Source organism: Arvicanthis niloticus, chromosome 2, assembly GCF_011762505.2.
Source record: "Arvicanthis niloticus isolate mArvNil1 chromosome 2, mArvNil1.pat.X, whole genome shotgun sequence".
NCBI classification, from domain to species: Eukaryota; Metazoa; Chordata; class Mammalia; order Rodentia; family Muridae; genus Arvicanthis; species Arvicanthis niloticus.
In genome coordinates, this window is record NC_047659.1 from 99531483 (window position 1) to 99555772 (window position 24290).

Genomic DNA, 24290 nt, shown 5'->3' on the forward strand with positions numbered 1-24290 from the left:
TTAAAGACATGCACCACCACTACTAGCAAGGGATTTTTGTTGTTTTTGCTCAATTATTTTTTTCAAACAAAATACTTTTAAACCCAGGAGTGATGGCATTTGAACCAAGAAATAAAGAATTAATTTTTCCCTCTTCTTGTTAGCTGAGTATTCAGTCATCAAAGTGCCTAGAATCTTGGGCCTTTTCCATCTGAGAGAACACTCTGAAGTGCTTACACAACTGACCTTGGATGATGAGAGTACCCATTTCTGAACTGAAGTCTCAGAATGGCTTCACATTTAGAGGTATAACTAAAGTTTGCATTCTGAGACCTATTTACAGAACTGCAGCCTCAACCAATCCACAGGGAATGAACTAAAGATTTCCAGTGCCCTAAGATATAAAAGGCTGGTGTCCCAGCTACTCTTCTATAGGAAGTTGTAAAGGCTCCACTTGCCGAACAATATCTCAATCTTCAGTCTTTACAGAAAACCACACTCTTTCCGCATGCCTCCCAATTCCAGTGAGAGTGGTCTGGAATCAGGACCTAGTCCTCGGTAACAGCGCTGCTCTTACCTACGCTGGCCATCCAGACCACTAATCTTTCGGCCAGACTAGAAACTGAAGCAGAATGCCGGAAAGTAAACCTATGGAGAACAGAAGTACATTAAACACAAACACTCAACATTACTTCCAACTTTCAATAGAAAATCACAGTCTGAAACAAACTACCTGTTTTCTTCTTGTTCTGCTTGTGGCTTTTGGGGAGCTGAAAGGCAACAAATGGAAACTTTATTTTAATAGACATCCTGATAAGAAAAGCAACATGCAGAAGATATTTGGAAATAAAAATTCATTAACCAAAATTTTTTAAAAATAATAAAGCAAGCAGTACTGTGGCAAGCTGCAGAAGGCAGCCGTTTCCTTTAGACTAAGAGTCCTATACAGCCACACTGGTCACAGAAGCCAGGTCTGTCATATTTGATGTAACCTGGTAACTGAAATTCATTTGTGATTATAGATTATAGACTATACAAGAGGCAAGATGTTGTCTCTAAGGCTAGCACTAATGAACATTTTAATATTCTGTTTATGGGAGTCAAACATTTTAACAACTTACTTAAGGTTACTTTGGATAAATACTGGGAAGTTTCATCAGAAACACAACTCTCATCACCAAGGGTGTAGAGGGCAATACTCTGTAGAGAAAAGGAACTTGTTACTTGTTTTGTTCTATTTTGGGTTTTTTTTTTTTTTTTTACTTTCAATCTTCAGTTGTTTTGGTTATTTTTCTTTATGAAACAGGGTCTCATGTAGCCCAGAGTGGCCTAAAAATCCCCATGAATCTGAGGCTGGCCTTAAACTACTGAGCCTCCTGCCTCTGACTCCCTAGTGCTGGGGTTACAGGACTGTGTCCCAATCCAGATGAAACTGTTCTTATTAAGCCACTGAAGTAAAAGAAAGGAAAGCATAATGTGGGAAGTCTCCAGCATTTCAGATGCACAACCCTGTGGGTCTGGACAAACCTTATTCAACCAGGTGACTAGTATCACTCTCAATACAAAAAAAGCTGCATCATACCCCAAATACCACCTCCAGCCCACCCCAGCCCACCCACCCCAGCCCACCCACCCCAGCCCACCCACCCCAGCCTACCCTCATGTTCTATCGAAACCCCTCTACACAAATGTTAAAAAGACAGAATCTTCCCAGTTCTAAATTTACAACATAGCACAGCCATGAGATTCATCCATGAGATACAACCGGTAATTTGTTCTTCTTGTTTTGTTGATACTGAGGAGTAGCCATCACAGAGATGTACCAACTTAGTACATCTACCCAAGAGTTGATGAATATGGGCTGGAGAAGATGACTTAGTAATAAGAGGACTGGTTCCTCTTCTAGAGGACCCAGGTTCAGTTCCCAGCACCCACATGGTGCCTCTCAACCATCTGTAACTCCAGTTCCAGGGGAGCCAAATGTTTTACCTCCAAGGGCACTGCATACACATGGTACATAGTATACTTGCAAGCATAAAACCTACACAAAATAAAATTAATGATTTCAAATTATTTTCTTAAATTGGCACACAGGTTGTTCCCAGTTTCTATCAGTTGCTTCATGCCTTCATATTTTGGTCTTTATGTGACCATATATTTCATATCAAAGAATATACTTGCTTCAGCTTATGGTAAATATATGTTAAAATTTACAAAATTTTGGAGCATTCTTATATTCCCATAATTAAAGAGTTTCGGGTGCTCCATATGCTCATGTTTTTATTATCCTTCCAGGTACCTCGTCATACCCTAACAGTACCTAACAGTGGGAGCTACCCCAAAGGATCTCATTTAGTCTGTAAATTTTTTTAAAGATTTATTTATTTATTTTATGCATATGAATACACCACCATTGCTGTCTTCAGACACATCAGAAGAGGACACCAGACCCCATTACAGATGGTTGTGAGCCACCATGTGGTTGCTGGGAATTCAACTCAGGACCTATGGAAGAGCAGTCGGTGCTCTTAACTGCTGAGCCATCTCTCCAGCCCAGTCTTTAATTTCTTAAGAAACAAATATACTCAAAACAATAGCAAGCAAAAATGTATAACCATTCAAATAACTTAACATCACCCACTAGAAAATTATTTCTGTACAGTGTGTGGTGTATATGGTACATATTCCCGCTGAATGTTCATGTGTGACTATGGACATGTACATGGTACAGTATATATGTGAAGGCCAGAGGACAAACGCAGATGTTGGTTCTTGTCTTCTACCTTGCTTGAGGCAGGGTCTCTTAGTGATGGTTCCTTTGGAAGAGAAGCCAAGTGATCTTAACAGAACTGAGCCATCTCTCTCTGGTACCACCCAATGCCCAACAGGGGCTCTTCTTACTCACTTCTGTGTAAACCAGAGCCTGCAAGCTTGTGGGGAATCCTCCCATCTCTGCCTCCCACTTTTCCTATAGAGTCATATTAACTATGAGGCTATAATATCTTTATTAATAAGTATCTCCACGAATCATTTAAACCCCCAAAAGGCTATAGGAGTATTCCAACAAGAGATATGTAAATTCACAGAACCAGGACAGAGGTTATCAGGGACCAAAGGGAAGAGGAACAGAAATTACTGTTTAACGGTACATGGTCCAAGCCTGGCTGAATTAGAGAGTACTGTTAACGAAACACCTACAAGACAAGCTGTTAGGCACATTTGTAATTGTCTAGACTTAGATTAGCCCCTGAGAATGTCTGAGGGATTATCCTGATTATCTTAAGTGATACAATTCTCAGTGGGACCATTCCTTAAGCAGAGGAACCCAGACCATGTAAAATGAGAGGGCAAACTAAACACATAAGCACTAATTCATTGGTCTCTGCTCTTGACTGTAGATGTGCTATGACTATCTGCTTCAGTTCCCTGACACCTTGTCTTCTGCCCAGAGATGGACTATAACCTGGAATTGTGAGCCAAATAAGCCCTTTTTCCCCTACACTACTTTTCTCAGGGTGTTTTATCATAGAAACAAGAAATGAAACTAATTCAGGCGATGAAAAAAATGTAGAGAAAGATGGTGGTGATGATTACATATGTGACTTAAAAAATACACGGAACCACCTGGAGCCATGGAGGATTGAGAAGGCCTTGTTCAACATGAAGCAGAACAGAATAGTGAAGGGAAAGATGAAAGGATATTTACAGTTTTCTAACTTTCAAAAGAGGGAATAAAAGTAGTAGGAGTCCCTTGTACACCTGAGAAAACCCCATTTCAGGAAAGCTCCCGAACAGGCAGGCCTACATACATTCTGTACCAACATCAAGAAACAAGCATTTGTAGTGAGGAACTCAACTTTACCAATGCCCTGTGGTTCTATATCCAAGTTTGAGGACTGCATTAACTGTTCAAGATGGACAACATTTCAAAAAATAAAGATACATCTTTGAAAATTATTTCACCAGGACTTTTAATAACCATACATAAAGTAATTATAAAATAGGCAAAGGTTAAGACAATTTTAATGGAAGAATACCACAAACTAATTTTAAGGCTTACTATAAAACTATAGCAATGAAGACAATGTAGAGAACAGATACATCAATAAACCAGGAAAAATGTTTCCCCAAAGGTTTTGTTTTGTTTTGTTTTTGGGGGGTGGGGGGAGCACTCAATAGACTTCTGACAAAAGCACAAATACAAGAGACGGTCACGAAGAGACGGACATCCAGCGAGTAACAAAACTCAAGGATGGTAGTATTTCCCCAGGATCTTATCAGTCTGGCTGCTGAGGCAAGATCACCAGTTCAAGATTACCCCTGTCTACATGGTAAGATGCTACGTAAAAACAAGAGAAATGCTTTCTTGGCAGAACCACGACACAAAGTACAAAGGGGGACAGCAGCAGCAAACCACATCCGGACAGAACTCCTCAGCAGAAACCTCAAAGCATCACCACAGTCACGAGGAAATGCAATGTAAGAGCACAGTGAGGTAGGACCACAGGTCAGCCAAGCGAAAGTATCAGATAATGGACAAGAGTTCAAGGAACCAATCTCTCAACATTACAGGAGGCACTGTGAAACAATCAGCCACTCTGGAAAATAGCTGGCAATTTCTATAAAGCTGAGCATATACTTAGTGTATATCCATCAGTCCCAGTCCTCGGTCCTCACTCACCTTAAGGAAATGAAAACTTACATCAACGTGAAGGCCTGTGTGTGACTATTTAGAGTATCAGTACTTATAACCACTAACAACTGAAACCAACCCAGCTATCAGATAAGCAATCTATGAAGAAGCAACATGTATGGAGTGGTCTGTGAGTGACAGAAGCTAGGATCTGGTTGCAAATGTAACAACTTAAAGAGGTATTTGAGAGAGGAGCCCCTCCTCTCCAAAATCATGACTACAAATGTTCAATACTATAACTAAAATGGCAATTATATAAAAATATTTATCTGCTGAAATTTATAGAACTGTATGTGGGGAAAGAAACACTGATTTTTATTTTAATTTGTGTATGTAAAAATGTGAATAGTGTATGTGCTGTGTGTGTGAAAATTTAAAGAAATAAGATAATCAGTCAATACTCCAAATACATACCAAGACCACTAGCCTGCTCCTCTCGCAGATCCCAGGAAGGTAAGGATAGGGTGGCATTCCTTCGCCTTTTAGGCACGAACTCACCCACTGATAAATACTTGGTGGCTCAGAAGTAAAAAATGAGGGATGATGCATAAATCCCATCTGACCTTTAAAATTACATGAAATATTTATAAAGACACACAAACACACTTAAGACAAAAAAAGACAGTCATAACACTTGTCCTTTCAAACTATAAGAATTACATTTTCAATATTATCCAAAATGAATTATATTCCTGTCACAGTAAATAGCAGATTACATTATTTATAAATTTAAATTACTTCTATTTTATTCATTCTAAATAGAAATTTAGCAATGTCATTTACAAAACATATGAAGAACTAGCCAAGAGTTGGCCAAATGGCTCAGTAAGGGCACCTGCCACCAAGCCTAATGACCTGAGTTCAATCCCTATGATTACATGGCAGAAGGAGACAATTGATTCCAGGAAACTGTTCTCTGCACTCCACACATATGTAATGGCACATGCATGCCCACATGCATACAAATATGAGCCATACACATGCAAAATACACATAAAAGTAGTTTTTAAATTGCTTTTAAAGAGTATAACTTTCTCCCTGCCTACCTCTATAAAGATGAAAAAACAAAGAGGCACAAAAGATTCAGCTCAGCTCTGCTCTTTGAGCCCCTTCAGTTCAAGTGTAGGCTGGAACAGTGATGCTCTAAGTTGCTTACATTTCTGCTGCCCAGCATGGTAACCCCTAGCCCTAGTGACTACTAAGTATTTTAAATGTGGCTAGTGCAAAGAAGACCTAAATTTTTACTGTTACTTAAAGCCAAGCAAATATATGACATTGGCTACTAAATGCACACCACAGGTGAAGGTTCATGTCTCTGGCATTAGAGGCTATCTAAGTAAGCTTTGGAATGGGTAAACGCAACAAGTTGTGGCTTCCTTCAACTCAGAAATCAAATGCTTCCATCTCAAAACTGCTTGGCTAAAATAAGACACAAGATATCTGTCTCCTGCTCTCCCCAGAGAAAGAGACACAACAAAATGGCTGTCTGCTGAAGACCTGAAGTGGTGTCAACACTCACCTTGGTCAATGGTGCACACTTGTCCAGTAGCTTTGACAAGAGTTGGGTAATCTCTGTAGTAATGGTCCAAGTAAGGCTCCAATTTTAAGTCCCTAGAATGTTAAGAGCATACAGAACAAAAGTGTTGTAACGGCCTCCTTGACTGACTTTTTTTTTTTTATTTAAAAAGCATAACTCTGAGAAGGTTTCCGAATCTAGAGTGCCTTCATATGTATCTGGTGTCACACATCCAACCTATGGCTAGACAGATGTTATGAAGGTCACACTAGAGACAGAGCACGACCTTGCTCCTCCATGTTGTTTCCGGCTGTGAGATCTTAGGCAAGTAATCTCCACAGACCACAAGACTTTCTTCCAGAAAACAGAAACACACTACCTAGCTCACTCCGAGGCTTCTCGACTGTTCTGCTGTTTTGCTTTATTTATTTTTTCCCTCAAACAGAATGGTCTCCCTCAGGTACAGTATTTCCAGCAGTTTTCCGAGCACAAGGATAACAGGCATGTGCCACTATTCTTGACGACTACAAGGTGTATATATAAATAATATATATGTGGGAAATACAGGGCACAGTGGCACACATCTGAAAATGCTACAATTTGAAAGGTTAAGGCAGAAGCATCAAAAGTTTGAGGCCAACCACAGTTACAGGGACAGGTGCTATGAATTTCAGAAAGCCATGATCAGGGTTTAGAAAAATTAAACTACAAAATGGAATTTATGATCACAATGATCGGTCATTAGAGAAATGGATCATCAAATAAACATGCCATGTTTCAAAAAGTATTTTAAGATCCTCAGTGTGGGGAGCCAACAGAAGGCGGCTATCATCCTTGCAGCCATCTTGAGCCATATACCCTGACAAGAGACTTGTTTACAATAGCCTACAACAGCTGAGCACACTCGGATAACATCTTGTTTTAGATACCCAGGATTTTCCCTTCGGTGTGTGAGACTTAAAGCTGTGATTTAGAGATAAGACCTAAGGGCATGACTTAAAGGCATGGCTTAGAAGTGAGACATATAAAAGGCGAGAGGCAGACAGAAGAAATTAGTAGGCACTTGAGACTCGAGACAGGCAACTATTATTAGACACTTACACTTGGATTGGACACTTGGAAAGGCACTAGGGACTAGAAACTAGGGACTAGGAACTCAAGACTTAGGACTTGGACTAGGAAGAGAGAATGAACAATAAACGGGATTGAATCACACTCTGTCTGGTCTCTATTCCTCGAGTCCATCCTCACTTTCTCTCTTACTGAACCCCAACACTCGGACTGGAACGGCTTGGGGCAGTGCGGGTTCCAACACTGACAGAGCGGTCCATGACATTTTGGCTCCCAAACGTGGGGTAGTGCGGTTCTCAACACCTCAGTACCACAGAAATCAGAAAATATGTCATCATCTTAATTAAGAGGCTGAAATGCCAACTTTAACTTAGTTGTCACCAAGGGTAACAAAAGTCCAAACAATACTAAGTACGACTTCGGGAGTACAGTGCCAAATAAGGTGTTATAGTGTGAGAACCTCTTCCCCCAAACAAGGTTGTACAGTGTGAGTACCGCCTTCCCCTGCAGGGACCCACAGGAAGACAGCTACAGCACTGGGGCAATTCCTGCCACACACTGGCATCTGCTCTGCCACTGCCTAACTCACTCTGAGGCTCCCAATGCCACAGCAGGACAAGCACTTGGCACTTCACCCATAGCCACAATCTTCCACAGGAAAGCAACATGTAAGTGTGGGCACAGTTACAGAACGTGGGAGCAAGCTGCAGCTAAGTTTCTTGTCAGAACAGAAAGCCCACAGTTAGTCACCCTGCTTCTTGTGACTTTCCCCAATCTTGAGATAAAAACTAAAAATCTCAGAATGCTAAAGGCACACACATATCCAGTATTAACAATTCTATGGTTTGCAGACAACGCTGTGGTGGTCTGAGAAGGGTAGACTGGAGAGTTTTTCAACCAAGGTTCTTAGGACATATCATAGAAAGAGAGTCCTCTAAGGACCTCTTGAAGTGTTCTAACATCTACCTTGCCAACTGAACAAGCAGGTCAAGAAGAGAACATATTCCTTCTCCCATTAGAGTATTCAACTTGAGCTCTTCATAAACCAGGTGAAGAACAAAGAAAATTGCAGGAATGTGAGCAAAGAGAAGAGTAGAAGAATCCAGACTGAGGTTCTGTGAAAAATCTTCATCTTTTGCCTTTGGAACTTCCAGAGCAGTCAAACATAGAGATTTGTTCAAAAGATGAGACTCAACATTGTGATGGTACTCTGAATTCAGTAAGTATTCCCAGTCCTAAGAAGAAGAAGAAGAAAAAAAAAAAAAAGACACAATTATTTACATAATGCCTCTTGGAGATGGTATTTAGAGCTAAGAGCAGAAGGGTAACAGCAGAAGGCTGGAAAGGTTCAACAGCTAAAAGTACATACTACTCTTGCAAAGGGCCTGAGTATGGTTCCCAGAACCCACATCAGATGGTTCACAACCACTCGAAATTCCAACAGGGGTTCCAACATCTCTGGACCCCATAGGCATCTTCACTCAAAAACAAAGCTGGAATAGCCTAATATAGCCATCAACAGAAAGAATGCAAAACAAACTACAATACAGACTCACCACTCAGTAATAAAAAGAATACACAACTGGTTAACTCTCCATATATTATACTGAATGAAAGAAACCTTATGTATACTGAAATATAGACTGTATCATTTAATTTATAACAAACTCTACAACAGGTACAACTAACATATAGTCAAAGAATTCAAGTCAGGGCTTGCTTGAGGAAAAGGGAAAAAGGACTGATTGCAAATAAACAAAGAGATAGTACAAAATTGTCTGTGCTCTGGACCACTTCAGAATATGCCAGAGAAATGCTACATAAAAGGGTAAATGCTGTCAAATACTTGATTGATTATCGATAAAATATCCAGAAGTTCACACTGAACTCATGCAAAATATATACATTTATAGTAATTTTATATGATTCAAGACAAAAGTAAATAAATAACATAAAACAGATCTTATCCTTCAAAATAACCCACTTAGAAGTAAAATAAATACAACAAAAGATAAAGGAAAAACTAACAAACTGATAGGAACATACATCTGGACAAGTCTCTGCAGACCAATAACATTAGCAAGAAATAACAATGCTTACATCGTCAGATCCAGTATCAGAAGGCCTCGCTTTTTTGGGTGCAATGACTGGGGAAAGTGATCCTTCAAAGTCGAACTGAAACATAACCCCAAAGCAGAAGATAAAATCATGACTTTATTGTTGTTCACTAGTCAGTTTAAGGACTCGGATTCCATTCTGCTAATTACAGAAACTAAAGAAAGTCACTGACAGTCTTTTGTCACCACAAAGTATGATCTAAATCTCTCCTAACTCTGCTCATGGAACTAGATTGAGTATGTAAAGCAGTCAGTACAGTGCCTGGGCTCATAGGTACAATAATGGTCACTTCTTTTTCTCTCCTACTTTCTCTTCCTACTTCCTGATGACGCAAATTATATCTATACAGAAGAATGCCAAAAATCACATACAGAGTCATTAGCACTCTCTACAATGTCATAGAAATGAAAGCATAAACAAACAAACAAACAAACAAAAATGAGCACTGTGAGACCCGATGGCCACTGAGGACCATTGTATTCCAAGCTTTGGTCTCAAACAAATAAAGCAGACTCCCAAACTTACCTTCAGAAACTGTCGTTCTATAGAAATTCCTTGAGTCAGTATGTCATTTAATCAAGTTACCTGGAAATTGTAATTTCCAACAAAATTCTAAAAATTCAAAATTAACTCATAAATATTTATTTTAAAAATCTCTCCATAACCATGACAACTGCTTGTTGCAGGATATTTGATACCACTGTGAATCCCAAGATTGAGTTATTTTTTTTTTGGGGGGGGGAGCCTGTTTCTAGTTGTGGTGTGGGTCAGCCCTAGGCTGGAATATAGACATACCCATAGAACACCCATTTAATCTCAAACAATGAAACTAAAATTAATTTGTAGAGTGAAGCACCTTATGTTTGAAATTAATGTTTGAGTGGCAGACAAAATTTGTCATCAGAGAAAAATTTGACAGAATAAACTGTGCTTTACTCTCATGAGAAGAGAGAAAAGGGAAGCTATAAGAGGGAACAGTGCAGGGGAGGGGGGGATAAGGCAGTTTTACCTGCAGAACTTTATAGAGACAGTTGAAGACAGAAAAAGCTAGACACAGGTGAAGGCAGAAAGAACCAGAGAACGAGAAGTCAGAAGATTATTACGTATTAAGAACATATTGCCAACATTAGTATGAAGCCAAGCAGGGCAATTCAGGAGAGACAGAAAAAGAAGCCAGATTAAATCAGTCAGCATGGGAAGTAGTTTGAGCCAGAACAGCTGTGTTGACCAGCCAGCCAGAGCCAGAAAAAGCTAGAAAGAGTGAGCTTATTTAATAGGTAAGTCTCAGAGGCTGAAAACATTCTAAGTCTAGATAAGATTGTATGGAGTCTAGAAGCTTCCAGGTCTAGGCTTAGGATAGCAGACTGAGGCAGTAAGCCTCCAAGTTACTTATGCAGCTTATATCCTGAAGGAGACAGGAAGTCTCTGAATGAGTCTAAGCCAGAGGAGTGACTAACATGACCTGACTTTATCAGGCTGCTAAGCTAAGAAGGGACCAAATACAAGAAAAAAGCTACAAACAGCTGGTCAAAGCCTCAAGAGTTAAACTTTATTTATTTATACTTTATCTAGTTGACCAATGAGAGCCTAAGAAAAGAAAATCATTCCCACTTGCACAAAAATAAGATATTATTACTTTGATCTAGCAAAGGGTCACTACATCACAAATAATCAGTGTAGTAACAGGGGTACTTCTAAATACTAGCAAGAATATTGACTGGACACCCTTCTATGTGTTATCTGGCCCAATGTCTTAAAGATTCATTTCTTGAAAAATAGCTAGATATGTGTTTAAAAAAAAAAAAAAAAAAAACATTGGCAAATTACTCAAAATAAGACTACTTTCCAATAATGCCCAAGTATTAGCTATTTGTTTACATATAACATGGATCTGCAAGTTCCTATCAGTAACATTTTTATGTAAAAAGCACCATTAAAAGTCTACAACAGCTACTCAGAGGAACAGGAGATAATTGCTTGTTTCTTCCATTTTCCAAATCTTCTTCAGTGAGAAAATAACTTTCACAGTGAAGAAGAAAAGGCTTTAAAAAAAAAAAAAAAAAAAAAAAAAAAAAGGAGGAACAAGCACCGGACTAGAACACATATGCAGATAAGTCGGCCTGAGTTTGGGGACAAAAGGTTGAGTATATTCTATAGTAACGTCTTCAGAGTCCCAAGCTTGAGAAACTGAAGAGTGATCTCCAAAAGAACAAGCACACCCACACTGAAGGCACTTTGCTGGTGAGTCTGTAAACTGTCTGTGTACATCCTGCAAAAATAACTCTGAGGCTGAGTGAGGCGGACAGCTTTACACCAGTAACAGTGCTCTAAGGCTAAGCCTGTGACTGCTCTGCCTCACCTACCAACAAAACCAAAAGGTCTATTTAAGTCATTTTACAAAGATAACTGAGAAACAGTCAAAACCAGGCATCAGTAATACACAACTATAATCTAGCACTTGGGAGGCAAAGTCAGGAATGTGGTGAATTCAAGATCAGCCTGGGCTCTGTACACAGTAAGACCTTGACTTTAAAAAAGACAAAAAGAAAAGAAAAAAAGAGGTAAAATGTGCTTTAACACATTTTTTATAAAGACTCAAAACCTACTGAGTATTTGATTCATGCTATATAGGACAATAAGACTTAGTAATACCCCAACATATTCTAAGGCTGCCCTGCACTGCATTTATAACAGGATAATGAAGAAAACAACTGCATATACTTACACTTCGGGTCCATGCTAAGCGCTCTGTGTTATAACCCATCATGTTCAAAAGACAAATCACAAATAAACTCCATTCTGAGTGACAACTGGGTCCTCCTGGAGCACTGTGCACATTGTACCACTTGACGAGCACCTGGATTGCTACTTCTTTTGGCAGGATGAACTTGATTGCTTGCAGACACGTTTGTACTATTAAAAGCGAACACTGAGTTTAGTATGCTTCCTATATGCTTCCTCCCTCCTTTCAAATGGGAAGGCTGAAATTGCTACCATGTCAAGGCCAGCCACTAAAAAAAGAAATTGTCATTAAAGAGTCTATTGGGCACAAACATCACCTCATCACTGTCTATCACTTTAAACTAACTACTGAATTCAACATGGCTAACAGGAAGTCTGAGGATAGCTGTCAGATTCCTAGTTCTGGATTTGAAAGAAGGTGAGCATATAGCCCAGTTCATCAGAAATAACCCTGATTACAACCACTGCTCCAGGAAATAACTCCCTCCTCACTTTCAAAACTGTCCTAGTTTGAAAAATCAAGTTTACTTTATAAAAAAACATCTAATTTCAACACCAATAAATGTATATGAAATATGAATTAAATCCTTCAGTAGATTCAACATGCAACACAGGAACCTACTAACAGGAATGCTGCAAGATGTTCTAAATGAGTGAACATTCCTGTCAACTAAAATTGCAACTTTTAATTTCTAAAATGTCTTCCCTCACCATGCCATAAGTGGATTAGAGCAAACACTATCTAATATATACACTGTTCTTAGTTCTGCCAAGTCATTGGTGTGAACGTCGGCTACAGTGGAGAGCCACGGGCACTGCCTGCTGTAAACAGCACAGATTCACTATTGGGAGAAAATGGCTCCAGAGAGTCAAACTTTTCCCTCTCGTCCCCTCTGTCCCCACCGTCACGGACTCCATCCTTAGCAGCACAGCCTCATCACTGCTGTGTGAGCAGAGACACCGCAGAGACTAGAAGCATATGGTGATAGATCTTAGAAAACCAAAAAGGCATGTTTTAGCTGAAAACAAAACAAGAATAAACCATATGTTACAAAGGAATCACCCCTACAAACAGAAACTGCAGGCTGGAGAGATGGTTCAGCAGTCGAGAGCACAGGCTGCTCCTATAGAGAACCTGGGTTCAATTTCTAGCACCCACAGGGCAGCTCACAACCATTCTTAACTCTAGTCTGAGGGGACCTGACAGCCTCTTCTGGCCTCCATGGGCACTGCATTCATGTGTACTTATAAACAAAAACAAAACAAAACAACCCAAGAACAGAAACTGTCTCCAACAACAGTGTGGTAAACTGAGAATGCACAGTACCTAATTCCGAGGTGGCCACTTCAGGGATAGTGATCCTAACCATGGAGCCATTGCTCAGTTCCTAGTGAAAAGAATGAAAACAAACAAACAAACAAACAAAAACAACTCTTAAGCATTCTAAGTTTTTCAAAGCTTTTTTTAAAAAATGGTAATTTTTTACTACTGTCTGCCTTTCAAGACAAAATACAATAAAATGAACTGCTATATTTTTCAATAAGAAATGAATGCTTCTAACTATGCAGTTTTATAAAATGCTTTCAAAACTGTTTTAATAGTGTTTTTATCCAAACACTACAAGACACCATCAAAAAGTGACTTTCTCTGAAAAGACAAAAGCACAGCAATATGAATTGATGGATTAAATATGCTTATTTTAAATAAACTTGTTAAATGCTTTTATTAACTACTTGAGAATTTCATACAATGTCTTTTTCTCATAGTCATTTCCAACTCCTCTTGGATCCTTCTTTTTCCCAACCCCTCAACTTCCTGTCCTATCTCCTTTTTCTTAACAAACCATCAAGTCCAATTTATGCTACCCATAAACTCCTGGATGTGGAGCAATCCACTGATGGGTGGTTCTCCTACCAGGGTCTCATCCTTCAAGGAAACTGGCCTTCCCTCCCTTAGAAACCATCCACTCCCCACAGCTCATCAATTGAGGTTGGAGCTCAGTAAATGTTTAATACAGAAATCTCAGAAAATAAAAACAGAATTAAAGTAAAATAGTACAAAATTATAGCATGTTTTAAAAATTATGAGATATATGAATGACAAAGTAACACAGCAGTTAAAGCCTGGCACCTTGCATTCAATTCTTACAACTCACATGAAGGTGGAAGGAGAGAACCAAGTCCACAAAGTTGTGGTCATTCATGTCATGACCACATGAATGCATACCCACATACATATGCACATCATATAATAATAATAAATGTTTAAAATCATGAGAAATGTTCATTTTCATTTCCACACATAATTTTACATCCTGCCAAATATGAAGTATCAGGCAAATAACCCTTAGCCAGCTACTTCACCCTCTGAAGGATCAGCCAGCTACTCTACCCTCTGGAGGACTTACTAGAGTGACTCTGTTATGAACAGGGTCTCGCACAGAATGAATGTAAGTTCCAAGCTGCTGAAATGTGCAATCCTCATTGTAGAGTGAATCATTAAGTTTTGAAGAATCCCTCAGTTCTGGAACTGGAGACAATAGAACCACCTATAAAAAGTCACAATATGGTACATATAAAAAGACTTCTTGAGAATAAAAGACAAGGAGCTGTATTTTTGCATATGGTTTGATGATTCCAATCATTCTGTTCCATTAATGATGAACCTGCAGCAGGCCAAGATCTTCACAAAAAATTATAAAAAGCATCTGCTGACAACATATATACATATCTGTTGCGGTAAATCTCTTGCCCATAGGGAGTTCATAGAATAAAGACACAAGTCAATAAATATCAAATGAATGCTGCATGCCTAGATTGGGCAGATTTACCATTAAACTACACTATTCCCCGGCTAAAAGAGCTCTTAACAACTTGCGGTTTCCTAGGTCAAGGTCTTCTTCATCTTCTCTCTCTCCACCAACTCTCTCTCTTCCACCAACTGCTACTCCTTTTTTTTTTTTTTTTTTTTTTTCAAATGAATGCAAGAGATTTACCGCAACACATATCCACATTCTAACATCCTTCAAATGTAGACCACTTATCTCTAGGCTTTCTAGTCGGGTGAGCACAGGCAGCAGCCTACATTGCTCGCAGAACTCAGTCTCATTCTTCAGTAGCACTCAACAGCCTAAGAGAGTAACCGCTGCTGGCCAGCACTCATTTACACTTCTCCAGGCCTGCCACGCCACTCTCCTCCTTCCCACACACACACCAAGCTCAGACCATCTTCATCTCTCTTCTATACAGACTTCACTTGACCTTCCTAGCTTCAACCCTAAAACAAATAATGACATGAGGAACTTCTCACAAACCTACAATGCCAGGGGAACTCTACTTAGAACAATGTCTTTTCATCCACCTTCTTCAAAAACACATTAGTAGGGTGTGGATCCCAGTTCTACCATTTAACAGCTCTCTAACTTTGAACAACTAAGTTCCGTGTACCTCTGTGCATCCACCTATAAAGTAAGGACCAAGGAAAATACTGATAGAGCAGACAATGCCTAACATGTAGAAAATTTTAAAATAATAATAATAATAATAATAATAATATTATTATTATTATTATTATTATTATTATTATTATTATTATTATTATTATTATTATTATTATTATCATCATCATCCCATTCTCTGTTCTACCCCACCCAACATACTATTTACTCATTCCACAGATCTGTTGAGTCTTTAGCTTACGTGTTAAGAGATGGAGATACATGGATTAAAAGATCTTCGAGTTACATGGTAGTAGATACCTGTAATCCCAGCACTGATGAACTAAAGGCAGGGACATCAGGAGCTAAAGGTTATTACAGTTTATACAGCAAGTCTGAGGCCAGCATGGACTATATGTAACAGCCTCAAAAGTCTTTTGAATTTTCCTGTGTTCATGTCCTTGGGTCCTTTATTTACCCTTCTTACCCTCAAGATTCAGGCCAGCAACCAATGATTGGCCCAACTTGATACCCATCCCTGACACTATTAATGATACTCTGCTATGCTTACAGACAGGAGCCTAGCATAAACTCTGAGAGGTTCTATCCAGCAGCCGATGGAAACAGATGTAGAAATTCACAGCCAAACTTTAGGAGCTTTCAGGAGTCTTGTGGAAGAGTCAGAGGAAGGACTGAGGGATCTGAAGGGATAGGGACCCCACAAGAAAACCAACGGAGGCAACCAACCTGAACCCTTGGGGGCTCCCAGAGACTGAACCACCAACCAAAGAGAAAGCATGAGCTAAACCTAGCCCCCCATACTCTTGCAAATATGTAGCCAAAGTGCAGCTTGCTCTTCATGCTGGTCCCTCAACAACTAGAGCCTATGGATCCCATTCCCCTAACTGGGTTGCCATGTCTGGCCTCAATGGGAGAGGATGAACCTAGTCCTACAGTGTCCTACTTGATGTGCCAGGATGGGTTCATACCTTGGTGGCAGGCAGGGGAGGAGGGAAGGGGTCCTACTTCTTAGAGAAGGGAGCGGGTTAGAAGAAGAGCTATGAGAGGTGACTTGGGGGAGGGCTATGACCAAGATATAAAGTGAATTAAAAAAATAAATTAATGGAAGAAAAAAGGATTCAGCCCAGGATTCTGCTTAGTGAATGAAGGAGCATTAACAGCTTCTATTCCTCACTTATAACTTTTTAAAAATAATTTAATTTTGTTTTCTATGCATTGGTGTGAGGACGCCAGATCCCCTGGAACGGGAGTTGTGGCAGTTGTGAGCTGTCTGTGCTGGGAATTGAACCTAGGTCTGCTGGAAGAGCAGCCAGCTCTTAACTGCTGAGGCATCTCTCCAGACCACTTGTAACTTTTAACAGATTACCCTAAATTATGATTTCTTATGCAGAACACATATCTACCACATCCTGAGAAATTATGAGATCTTTATAGTTTAAAAAATGTTCATTTTCATCTCTCCACATCTTCAAAGAACACCTCTCACAGCACAAAGAAGGTCAGCATGCAGTATCTACCACTTGTGCTCGAAAACATGTATTTGTGAGTATTACCTAAAATTAAGTAAACCATGGAAAGAGCTAATACTAGACCAAAATTCTTCAAACCATGGTTAACATTTGACAAGACCTAACCTACTTCTTACCTCATCCATTGGTCCAAGTAATTTACTAAGAGGTTTTGGAGTACTAACACCATCGAGCGGGGTACTGGGCCGAGGCATCATGTTGGACATTGTCAAGGAAGGAGCCGGAAGTCCAGGAATAAAAACTTTCCCCACCTTTGAGTAATAAAAAGATGAGGGGAAGGTGTCAGTGACTACATCACCTTAAGCTGTGTGTTTAGGCACTTAATACATATGTTGAAGTTCATGTTCACTGAACACAATGGAAAAGCAAACTGCACATTTAGCAACCTCTCAAATTCTACCAACCATGAATACCTCAGTATAAATTTTTTATTTGATTTAGCAAACATTTTTGCACAAAAGTTGAAGATAATATATAAAGATAGTATATAAACTAATAAAATACATCAAGATTCATATATAACTCCTTTATATAAAAATTCAAAAACAAGGAAAAGTAAACAAACTGATCTTTAGTGACACGTACATAAGCACAAAGCTAACAATAAAATAAAGAAGCGGTTTATTGAAAATGTCAGGATAGTGTATTGGAGAGGCAGGTCGCAGTTGCATTCAGAGAACATAATAAAGCTACTGGCAGGCCAGGTCAGGAGGGTCCTAAGCCCTGTGCTACTTAGTGAGACCCTGCCTTAAATAATAATTTAATAGAAAAAAATATATAAACTTATAATACATTTCCTTTACTGTTCTTTAAACTAAGTATATACTTTTATTTATTTATTTATTTTATTTATTTTTAATTTCTTGAGACAAGGTCTCACTATGTAGTTCTAGCTGTTCTGGAATTCATTCTTCGGTTTATGATAACTTTGAACTCACAAGAAATCCATCCACCCGCCTCTGCCTCCCAAGTGCCACAATTACAGATGTGTGCCCAGCTTAAGCACATATTTTTAAATTTGACAAATGTTACAAAAGGAAGCCGCAACTAACACATATAACACTTAGTATAATGCAATCCTGCGGCAATACTGATGCTTCCTTCCCTAAGCTGCTCACCTTCCATTCTCAAACTGGTTTCTAAGACTCCACCTATACACAATTTCCCACCTGGGGATTATAGGTGCATACTGTCAATGCATTTAACAGTGAACCTTAATCCAAATTAGGACTGGTCTCCACAATTAGCTTCATTTTCCACAAGAATGTTCTTCCAAATTACACAGAAGCAGCAGAGCCAACTGTAAACAACCGAGACAGTTCTACCAAAAGCACAAAGCACTGCTTTCAACGTACCCGAACCACTCCTGTGTACAGCACCAGGTTCCCATTGCCTTCTAGTACCAACATGGTGTCTATCTTCTAAAAAGACAAAACAAACAAACAAACAAACAAAAAATCTCTTGTATTCTGAGTAAATTAACATAATTTTCCAGAATAACTCTAAAAAACCATAACAATTTCATTGTGTGCTTACCTCCACTGGGGCTGCATCTTTTGCATGTATGTTGGTGACAGAGCCAAAGATAAGCTGGGTCTTGTCATTACTCTCTTGAAACTTTACACAGCTAAATATGAAAATCAAAACAAAACAAACAAACAAACAAACAAACAAAAAATGAGTTGTAAGAGTATCCTGCAGGCTGGGAGCTGTGGTATATGCTTTGAATCTCAGCTCTTTGGAAGGCAGGCGTGGGTAGATCTCTGAGTTCGAGGACAGCATGGACTACATAGCAAGTTCCAGGACAGCCAGGGATATACACAGAGAAAACCTCTATTGGGGGGGGGGGGGGGAAAGATCGCAAAAGCGCGGGCACTTGAATGCACTATAGTTGGGGAGCAAGAAGACAGATAGTATGGGATGTTATGACTATTATGCAAATCTACAGATATGAGAAAAATGCTTGAATCCATATAAATATACACACAAATGAATACATGAAAACAAAAGAAAGATATGTGGGTCATATTGATACCAGTTTCCTGATTTTAAAAACATGCTATAGTTACCACTTGGAGAAAAAAGGTGCATGGAGGCCAGGGAGCTAGAAGGCTCAGTAGGTAAAGCCTGACAGCCTGGGTGTAATCCATAGGACTGCACAGTAAAGGAGAACAGATTCCTCCAAGTTGCCCTCAGACCTCCACAGCAATGCCGTAAGATAAACACACACACACACACACACACACACACACACACACAAAATGTTTACATTTAAAAAAACTTCATGACATAGAAAGGCCTCTCTATAATTTTGAAACTTGCTATAAGCTATAGTAATTCCTAAGTGGAAGGTAAGTGGGTAGATAAAACAAGTAAAGAGGCATTACTCCTATAAAGGTAAGTGTGCAGCTATTAGGCACATGAGAAAATAACCAACATCAAAAGTATCAGAGAGGGGCTGAAGAGATGGCTCAGAGGTTAAGATTACTGACTGCTCTTCCAGAAAACCTTGTTCTTGGGAACAAAGTTTGGTTCTCAATATCCACATATCAACTCACAACCACTTGTAACTCCAGTTCCAGGGGATCCGATGTGTTCTGCCAAGAATCATTGTGGGGTGCCAGGCATATACATACACATACATGCAGGCAAAACATATATACATGCAAAATAATTCATTTTAAAAAGCACCAGGGAAATATAAGTAGAAACCACTTGATGCTTCATTAGGGCATATACAATCAAAGATGCTGACAACATCGAACACTGTTTAGGATAGAGACATGAACCTCACACACTGGAGGAAGAAATGCAAAACAGTAATAGCCTATTTGGAAATTAACCGGCCAATTTCTTGAAATGTTCAACTTGAATTTATCAGTCAATCCAACAATTCCACTGCTAGATGTCTACCCAAGAAATGCAAAATTACATATGCCCATACAAAGATATTTGCCCACAGGTTCCCAAGTCACAGTGGTCAAACAGTGAAAACAAGTGGGCATCATGGTACACACCTTTAATCCAGAGGGAGGCAGAGGCAGGCAGTCTGTGTGCTTAAAGCCAGCTTCTTTTATACAGAATTTCAGAACATCCAGAGCCACACAGTGAGGTAAACAAACTATCCATGAATTGGTAAGCAGGTAAATGTAACCTATCTATACAGAGAGTACTGTATAGTAACACTGAGGAAGTCCTCAGATGTGTCCCAACAGGGTGGATCCTAAAACTCACTGTGAAAAGTAAAAAAGTTAATCCAAAAAAAAAAAAAAAAAAAAAAAATGTATAGAGCAGGGTGTGGTAGTGACAAACGCCTTTAATTTAAGCACTCAAACAGATCTAAGTTCTAGGCCAGACAGGGATATAAAATTTAAAAAATAAAAATAAATTAATTAAAAACATATATGATTATAGATTACATTAAATTTCCATAGAAAAACAAAACACAAGGCAGAAAGCCCCCCTAGAATGGCTGCCTGAGACTGGAGCATGGCAAGACCAGCTGCAAATGACAGAGGAAATCTCCATGGTGATAGAAATGTTTAAGCCTGAACTTTGGTGGTTGATAGCTACACACCTCTATAAATTTACTAAAAATCATGATATGACAGGTTAATCTTATGATATATAACCTACTTCTCAATAAGGCTACAGAGGACAAACAGAAGGGAGAGAAGGAATCAGCTCTAAATTTCCTCAGAGATAATGGGAAATATTAACACTTACCGTAACTGAAGCTGGGCCTCCACTAAAAAGCACAAAAACTTCTGTCCACAAAGGTCTGTTGTTATAAATACCTTGGAGGCTTGAGAATTTTTCTCTCTAAAGTAGACACATTATTAAACTGTCAGTATTAGTGCAAAACTCCACCTCAATAACTTAAAAATGTTTGCAAGCATTTTACAAGAAAGCTAAATACTTCCTGAATCAACTAATAACGAAGACACAAATACTCCATGTTCTGTGTCTGTGATAAACTATCACTTCTAATCTCTCCACTTTCAGATTCCTTCTTTTATCCATCATGTCCTTTCTCTATACGGACAACGCTTTCTCTACTTTGAGTAAGCCTCCTTAAGTGCTCTCCTGCTAAGTTTTTGACTACTCTACAGCCTAAAGAGGATGATACACGAGGTTAAATGAGTATGCAGTCCAAGTATAGATACTGTACTTGGAAAGCAAAGACAAAGGGTTCCAGGAGCAGGATGGCTAGCCAGACCAGTCAACTCTGGATTCAATTAAGAGACTTTGCTTCAATAAATAAGGTATAGAAGAATGAAGGAAGACTCCTGATATCAACCCCAGACCTCCACAGGTACATACAGTGCAACTATACATGCAAGTGCACACATACCATGAGAAAAAAAATAAGGAATAAGAGTGGCTTTTTTCTTTTTTATCTAACTGCACAACCATTTTTACCAACAGTTATGGTTAGGGTTATGTGGCTAGGTTAAAAAAAAATCCCACTCATCCTTTATATATACAAAGTGACAAATTTGGGTGAAATTCAGAGACTACTTTTCATTACATAGTTGAAAGAATGTCAAACACTCTTAGGCAGCACCTCAAAACAGTCTCTACGCCTGTGCGCACTTCTGCACCTCCCTTTTGCCTGCTGTACCATGCTTCCCCGCCACTCCTCAAGCCTAAGGTAAGTGAGCTGACTGTTGTCAACATACCTCCCCTGAGGCCAAAAGTTAGGGCCAAACAGCATCAGCACCTGGAAATACTAACACTACTTCCTTCTTGAAATGCCTGTGTGTTGTGATGTCCCTGTTGCTCCTCTCACTGGATGTCACTTCCTGTCTCTCTGCAGCAGGTCTCCTCATCCGCCTCCCAAGTCCTTAGCCTTTACCACCTCTCAGCTTTAGCTGGTTAGGAAGTGACAGACTAACGTCAAGAGTGAGTAAATGTTTAAAGACCCTGCCCAGGAAAAGCTTACACTACACACACCACCATCACCTAAAGAGTCCACAATTAACAGAACCACACAGGCCCCCCAGGGACCTCAAGCTCACTACTCTTTAAATCCCAATTTACCTGTCTTGCTTCATCTCACATACAAACTGTGCTGCTGTTTGTTTTCTATGCACATGTAAGCAGGCCCACACAGCAGCCACTCTCTCACACTTCATTATCAGGCACTACTTTTTTTCCCCTCCTCTGTGACTCACACTCACTCTCTGGATCACAGCACCCACTGTGCCCACCTTTCCCAAACTCTACCTGCAGAACAGTAAGTGCACCACTGTCACGACCTTTAGCTAGTGATGGACAATCACTCAAATGCCTTGTTAGTTAGCACACACACTGGCATGTGGCTAAATTAACAAATGAGATCATAGAAAGATTAGCATTATTTCTCAAAAAGTAGAGCTGACATTTAACACAAAGATAAAATTTACTAAAACTTGCTATAAGCCGGGCGTTGGTGGCGCACGCCTTTAATCCCAGCACTTGGGAGGCAGAGGCAGGCGGATTTCTGAGTTCAAGAGAAACCCTGTCTCGAAAAACCAAAAAAAAAAAAAAAAAAAAAAAAAAAAAAAAAAAAAAACTTGCTATAAAATCTCAAATTACTGAATCTACATGTGATGATTTAAATGAGATTGGTCCACCCCCAACCCAACTTGTCCCAGGCTCAAATTTATATGCTTAGTCCCCAGTTGATGAGCCATCACGGAAGGATTGGGAGGTGTATTTAGCCTTGTTGGAGGAAGTGTGTCACTAGGGATGGGCTGTGAGGTTTCAAAAGCTTCCACCAGGCCCAGTGTCTTGCTCCTTCTGCTCCTATGTATCAGATGTAAAGCTCTAAGTTACTGTTCCAGCACCAGGCCTGTCTGCTTTATGCCAACATGATAATGGACTAACCCTCTGAAACTGTAAGTAAGCCCCAATTGAACGCTTTCCTTTATAAGTTTTGCTGCAGTCACGATGTGTTTTCACAGCAATAGAAGCCTGACTATAACACTACAGAATTAGATGTTTTACCCCAAAACTTCAAACACCTCAAACCTCAAAGATTACTATCTTAAAGAAATATTTGATGACAAAACATTTTTATGATCACTTTAGTATCAATAATTTATTCTTCTAAAATTAAGGTGGTATAAGTATGTATCTCCTCATAGTTTATGTGTTAATACTATACCTGATGTTGAAGGATGCTTTAAAAAATTCACACATATTTGACAAGCACTCTACCCCTGAGCTAAGCCACCAGGCATAACACCAAACATCTTCCAAAAACACAAGTAATATTTTTCTTTAAACATAAAGCTATATCCTCCAAACCTTGTATTTGGAAGTGTCTCAGTCCATAAGTGGTCAATGCACAGCTCAGGAATAATTGGCTCTGTTTCTGGTGCCAAAAATGAGTCGTTCAAACTGCCACTTGGAGAGTGAGAAATACTGTGTCTCTTTGGTGACTGATTGTGGCTTGAAAAGTTGAATCTTTGCACCCCTGAGAAAGAGTGCACTCCTAAGGCAGGAGAGTGAGCACGACTGCAAAATAACCAGAGAGGATGTCACTATGAGCAGCTTGAGTTTCTAACACATGTCATTAACAGTATCCACTCCTACATACAGGAAGCACTTATGGTATAATCCCAGTGACACAGACTTCTCAGAATTGAACAGCTATTTAAATGTTTTGCCCTAATGCGTTTAAGCCTAAAACTTTATTTAGAACCTGTGTTAAAATGCACTCACACCAGGCTTAAAGAAGCAAGGCCTTAATCCCAGCATTCAAGAGGTAGAGACAGGCAGATATCTCTGAGTGTGAGGCCAGCTTGATCTACATACTGAGTTCCAGGACAGCCAAGGCTACACAGACACACAGACACACACATACACACACAAAATGAATACTTAAATGATATTTTCTGAAGAATAAACTCATTTTCAGTTCTATATATATATATATATATATATATATACACACACACAGAGACACATATATATATTTCAGTTCTGAATGTATATACATTTTGTGTGTGTATATATATGAAAATAATTATTCAGAAAGGTATAAGTATGTTGCTGTACTGTCAGACACACACGAACAAGCAAAACTGTCCATGCAGCATCATCCATGTGCATCTATGTCAATAAAAAGATATTCAGGTATATATATTAGTTATCAAAACTAAAACAAAAAATTATAAATTAAGGTTTAAAAAACT

The 24290-nt window shown here is 39.2% G+C and overlaps 1 protein-coding gene across 2 annotated transcripts in view; it reads right to left on the reverse strand.

The window, feature by feature from the left end:
• The window catches only part of Anapc1 (anaphase promoting complex subunit 1), a 76333-nt gene that overhangs the window by 40426 nt on the left and 11617 nt on the right, over nucleotides 1-24290 (reverse strand). For both annotated transcript variants that reach the window (XR_013108796.1, XM_034494437.2), the window contains exons 10-24: nucleotides 23401-23610; nucleotides 20833-20928; nucleotides 18643-18733; nucleotides 18462-18527; nucleotides 17223-17357; nucleotides 14528-14668; nucleotides 13447-13507; nucleotides 12103-12290; nucleotides 9360-9434; nucleotides 8226-8494; nucleotides 6192-6283; nucleotides 5087-5235; nucleotides 1101-1179; nucleotides 713-749; nucleotides 557-627 (exon numbers count right to left, since the gene is read on the reverse strand). Coding sequence is in view for 1 of the 2 variants with exons in the window: in XM_034494437.2 (XP_034350328.1) it covers nucleotides 557-627; nucleotides 713-749; nucleotides 1101-1179; nucleotides 5087-5235; nucleotides 6192-6283; nucleotides 8226-8494; nucleotides 9360-9434; nucleotides 12103-12290; nucleotides 13447-13507; nucleotides 14528-14668; nucleotides 17223-17357; nucleotides 18462-18527; nucleotides 18643-18733; nucleotides 20833-20928; nucleotides 23401-23610 (1760 nt within the window). In the remaining variant the exon portion in view is untranslated. The remainder of the gene's footprint in view (nucleotides 1-556; nucleotides 628-712; nucleotides 750-1100; nucleotides 1180-5086; nucleotides 5236-6191; nucleotides 6284-8225; nucleotides 8495-9359; nucleotides 9435-12102; nucleotides 12291-13446; nucleotides 13508-14527; nucleotides 14669-17222; nucleotides 17358-18461; nucleotides 18528-18642; nucleotides 18734-20832; nucleotides 20929-23400; nucleotides 23611-24290) is intronic.